Source organism: Sinocyclocheilus rhinocerous, unplaced genomic scaffold (assembly GCF_001515625.1).
Source record: "Sinocyclocheilus rhinocerous isolate Xijiao unplaced genomic scaffold, SAMN03320098_v1.1 scaffold14, whole genome shotgun sequence".
NCBI classification, from domain to species: Eukaryota; Metazoa; Chordata; class Actinopteri; order Cypriniformes; family Cyprinidae; genus Sinocyclocheilus; species Sinocyclocheilus rhinocerous.
Window position 1 is genome coordinate 105,112 of NW_015629561.1, and position 4,555 is coordinate 109,666.

Sequence of the window (4,555 nt, forward strand, 5' to 3'; positions counted from 1 at the left end):
TTTTTTTCTTGCAACCCTCCCATACAAGCCACATTTGAGCAGAATTTGTGACCTTGTTGTCACATGCACACAATGACCACTCTTTGTCATAAATTCCTGCAACTGCTTCAGAGTTGCTGTAGGCCTCTTGGTCGCCTCTCTGACCAGTTTCCTCCTGACTCTTTCATCCAGTTTGGAGCGACGTCCTGATCAAAGGAGAGTCTGTGTTGTACCAAATACCTTCCACTTCTTAATAATAGACTTCACTGTGCTTTTAGGCATTGATAAAGCCTTTGAATTTTTTTTGTATCCATCTCCTGACTTGTGCCTGTCCACAGCTTTATCCCGGAGATCTTTGACAGTGTTTTGCCAGCAATAGCTGATTGTTTGCTTCAGTTGCACTACCAAGTACTGAAATGCTCCAGGGAAGCTGTTTTAATGCTGAGCTGATCAAAATTACCACAGCTGATCACAGTTGAAAGTCAAATTTGTGTGCCATTGAAGTGATTAGCTACACCTGATTGAGTTTGTAAGTCATTTTTAGGAGGGGGGTGATCCTTTCTCCAACTCAGTGATTCTGTTTTTTTTTTCTGACATGTTGGTGTTGTGTCTTTCACTTGGATGTTATAAGTTGCACTGAGTAAATACAGCTGGATGAAACAAAAACTGTGTCCGTCTTCATTTCAGGCTGCAGAACAACATTTTAAAGATTATTTTAAAGGGGGTGATGCTTTTCTACAGTATACCCACTGTTACTCTGTAGTTCTCATCCAAGGGTCAGGGGCCCACTAAGGGGCTTCAGCAAACTTTCAAGGAAGCTTTAAGATGGCTTCAAACAAAACTACTAAAAATCAGGATATTTATTATTTTAATTCACTCCCTAATTAATTAAATCTTATAACTCCATGGGTATTTTTCTAATAAATATACATTTTTCTAGTTATTCCAAGCTCTGAAATATTTAAGTGGGTAGAAATTGTAAATGCTTTGCATTCTCAATGATCTCTTTTTCCAAACCCACACTGATCGGACTTCCCGGTACACTACTACCCAGAAGTCTGTGTGGCCAAGTGTAGAACATATGGCTGAGAGTGCCATCTGGGACAGAGTCACTCTTTTCAAATTGTTGCTTTCCATAACATAAGAATTGTCAATATAAGAAGAGAATTTACACTCATGTCCACTAAAGCATCCCCTGGTGGCAGCACGTTGCATTATCAATTGCGGTCTGATACATCATGCATTTTTCACCCAAAAATGAGAACGGTGTCATCATTTGCTAACCCCCTTCACATCCTGTATGACTTTCTTCTGTGGAACACAAAATTATCAGTACAATGAATATCAGTGGGGTTCAACATTGTTTCAGACTCCTTCATTGACTTCGTATAGACAAAATGAGTTGAATCATTCTTCAAAATGTCTCCTTTTGTGTTCCACAGAAGAAAGTACTTCATACAGGTTTGCAATGACATGAGTAAATGGTGACAGAATAATAAATTTTTGGGAGAACTATCTCTTAAACATTTCTAGATGCATTCATACATTCTTGCAAAGAGTGTGTTTTGGCCCTTATTATCATTTTTCTGTGTGTTTAAATGTGAAAAATGTTTAGCTGAACAAAAGAAATATGACAGTCTCTGACGATACATTTGTTCTCCTCTTCTCTTTGTTCTCTCTTCTTCTCCCATTTTCCCAGCTCAAGCTCTTGCAGCTGTCAAATTTGACGGTGAGCCCTTCTGAGTGTCCAGCAGACAAAGAAAATGTGGGGAAAAAAGCACTGAACACCAAGAACATTTTGTTTTGCCTCCACCAAACATTGTATTTCTTTCGATTACTTACACAACACCATGCAGAGAAATATTTCAAAATGTTTGGATGTCTGCAGAGGGCTGTTCACGAGCGAGGCTATCTGCCCCCACATCTCCTCACAATCCTCATTCGGAGTGTGTAACCCACGGCAGAACTACGGAATTCAATTAATCAACTGTTTTGACTTGATTTCGGAGGATGGCAGTCATATTACAAAAGCTACAAACTAGCCAGGAGTGGACGATGTTTACAGATTCATATCTACTCTCAGTCACATTACTGACTGGAGTACATACAGCAAATTCATACAATTCATACAAATGCTGGGTACAGCTGCTCAGGGCGGATTCTTGCGACAGGAAGGAGCATGACAGAGACCGAGATGCGACCAGAGGAAAATAGCCATGCTTGAGGAAGTTGTAAAAACCAGACCAGGGACTACAGCAAAGTTGTCAAAGCGCAGTTTATCTGTAAGTCATCAGAAGAGAGATTTGGAACTGCTAGTATGATCATTATCTGTGTTCAGGACACTAGCCGCAATCAACCCCCGAGGATTTATGAACACAACTCAGTAGGAGCTTGGAACAGTCGTAGACTGTGGATGAATCCGTTGTTGTCTTGATCCAAAGGATGTTGATGATGCAAGAAAACGTGGCATTGGGCACTTCCCCTCCATCAATTTTAAGGCCAGACTCACTGTGACTCCTCCTGGCCTCCTCTTTTCCCACCATCCTCTCTGCTTTCAAAATAGGGCTTGAGGGCTCTTCCCGTCAACATTGCAGTCACTCAAACCATTGTCAGGCCTTTAAGTACCGTGTGTATCTATAAATAAAGCATATATATTGATATGACTATTACTCTAATCTTTGCATCAAAGCCATGTGGACTCATCATAGTGCTTTTACTGCTTGGACAGTACCAAATATTGGTACCTAAATACTTGTGAGCGTGTGTGTTAGATTAATAAGATGAGAAAGCAGAAACATTGGAAGTGTCCTTAGAGTTGTAAGTCTGCTTGTTGAAACAACGCGTTCATGCGAGGCCAGCAACTTGCATTACAGCCTGTATATACAGATTTTAAATTATGTAACCTGTTGCCCCAACAGAATATCAAGGCCCTTATTTGTGGATCGTTGTGCCATTTGGAGATTCATTTGGCTGTTTCTTTTCTGCTGTGGCACAGTTTTTGTGTAAATATAGATTAACATGGAATTAAATGGAACAATATTTTGGATTATTTTTCTATCACAGGTAATTAATTACCTCTGTAATCAAGCAGCTTGATTATAATTTATTGTAAAGTAAAGAACAATTTGCCAAACCATATAAATCTCCTGTTTTGTACTTTTGAGGTGATCGTTCCCAATATCGAAACCTCTAAAATGCCATGCAAGTTGTTAGCCCATTCTGTGCTTTCTGCTTGTCTTTATTCATTTAAATTTTTTTTGTTTTTTACGTGAAATTAGTCTGTTTTTGGTCTAACTCTTGACTAAACACTGGCCTCAGCTTGTGTATGATCTGTTTTGTGAGAATTTGTTTGACGAAACTGTCATGTCATATTTATTTCTCTGCAAAGTCACGGAAATCATGTTGTTCTTATTCCAAAAAAAACAAAAACAACCAACCAAAAATCTGAATCATGCTAAAAAACAGTATGAGATCTGGGAAAGAGAAAAACGTTCCAGAGAAGCAAATTATTCATCATCATTTTTAAGCAAAAACAGCCCTGAATGGGAAGACAGAGATCTATTTTTTATCCTTTTTCAGAAAGAGAAAAACAAGATCAGTGCATCGCGTATTTTTATATGTATAAAATGAGGTTTGATTGGTTACATTTGTAAAATGATTAGAGAGTTTTGATCTGATATATTATGGAGACTGATCAAGGCTGATATATTTTTAATTTATTGACCTAAACTTTACAGCATCCTTTTGAAGGCCTTGTTTAAAAGTCATTTTTAAGTGTTATTTTGTACGTAATTGGACAAAATGGTCAAAGTTGCAGTTGGACAGTCAAAGCAGAGATGTCTAATATTTGATTTTTTTTAAATGTAGCATAAAGTGGGATTAACTAAAGAATTCAAAATAAGCACATTGGTCTGTGTAAATATTTTTAAATCAAAACACTGTATGTCTTCATATTTACCATTACTAGTGGTATTTTAAGGAAATAAACCAGACTGCTTGAGCTATGCAAATCAAACTAAATAATACTTAATGTGCTTGCTTTAGAAGTACCCTCATGCAATAAAGTGAATGTATTTAAAACCTTTTGTAATTAAAACTCCTCATTTATTCATATCACTTTTGTTCAGTAGAGTTTGTACATCCATAATTGTATTTCGACACTGTGTTCACTCACCTCAGGTACTGTAATGGAAAATGAAGGCAAGAAGCTGCCTAATTTGAATGGTGAACAAGAAAAATACCTATACTTCAAATGTTATGATGTTACTTGTAGAGTCCAAAAAATCCCATTTGTTAACCTTAAAGGGGTCATATGATGCTGCTAAAAAGAACATTATTTTGTGTATTTGGTGTAATGAAATGTGTTTATGCGGTTTAAGGTTAAAAAAACACATTATTTTCCACATACTGTACATTATTGCTTCTCCTATATGCCCCGCCTTTCTGAAACGCGTCGATTTTTACAAAACTAATCGGTCTGAAAAGCGAGGTGTGCTCTGATTAACCAACTATCCAGTGCGTTGTGATTGGCCGAAAAGCTCAAGCGTGTGACGGAAATGTTACACCCCTTACCATA

At 37.6% G+C, this 4,555-nt stretch overlaps 1 protein-coding gene across 10 annotated transcripts in view; it reads left to right on the forward strand.

Annotated features, from left to right (window-relative positions):
- The window catches only part of LOC107739264 (pleckstrin homology domain-containing family A member 6-like), a 97,341-nt gene extending 93,508 nt beyond the window's left edge, over positions 1 to 3,833 (forward strand). For all 10 annotated transcript variants that reach the window (XM_016551303.1, XM_016551299.1, XM_016551297.1 and 7 more), the window contains one exon: positions 1,679 to 3,833. Coding sequence is in view for 1 of the 10 variants with exons in the window: in XM_016551300.1 (XP_016406786.1) it covers positions 1,679 to 1,722 (44 nt within the window). In the remaining 9 variants the exon portion in view is untranslated. The remainder of the gene's footprint in view (positions 1 to 1,678) is intronic.
- The last annotated feature ends 722 nt before the right edge of the window (positions 3,834 to 4,555 follow it).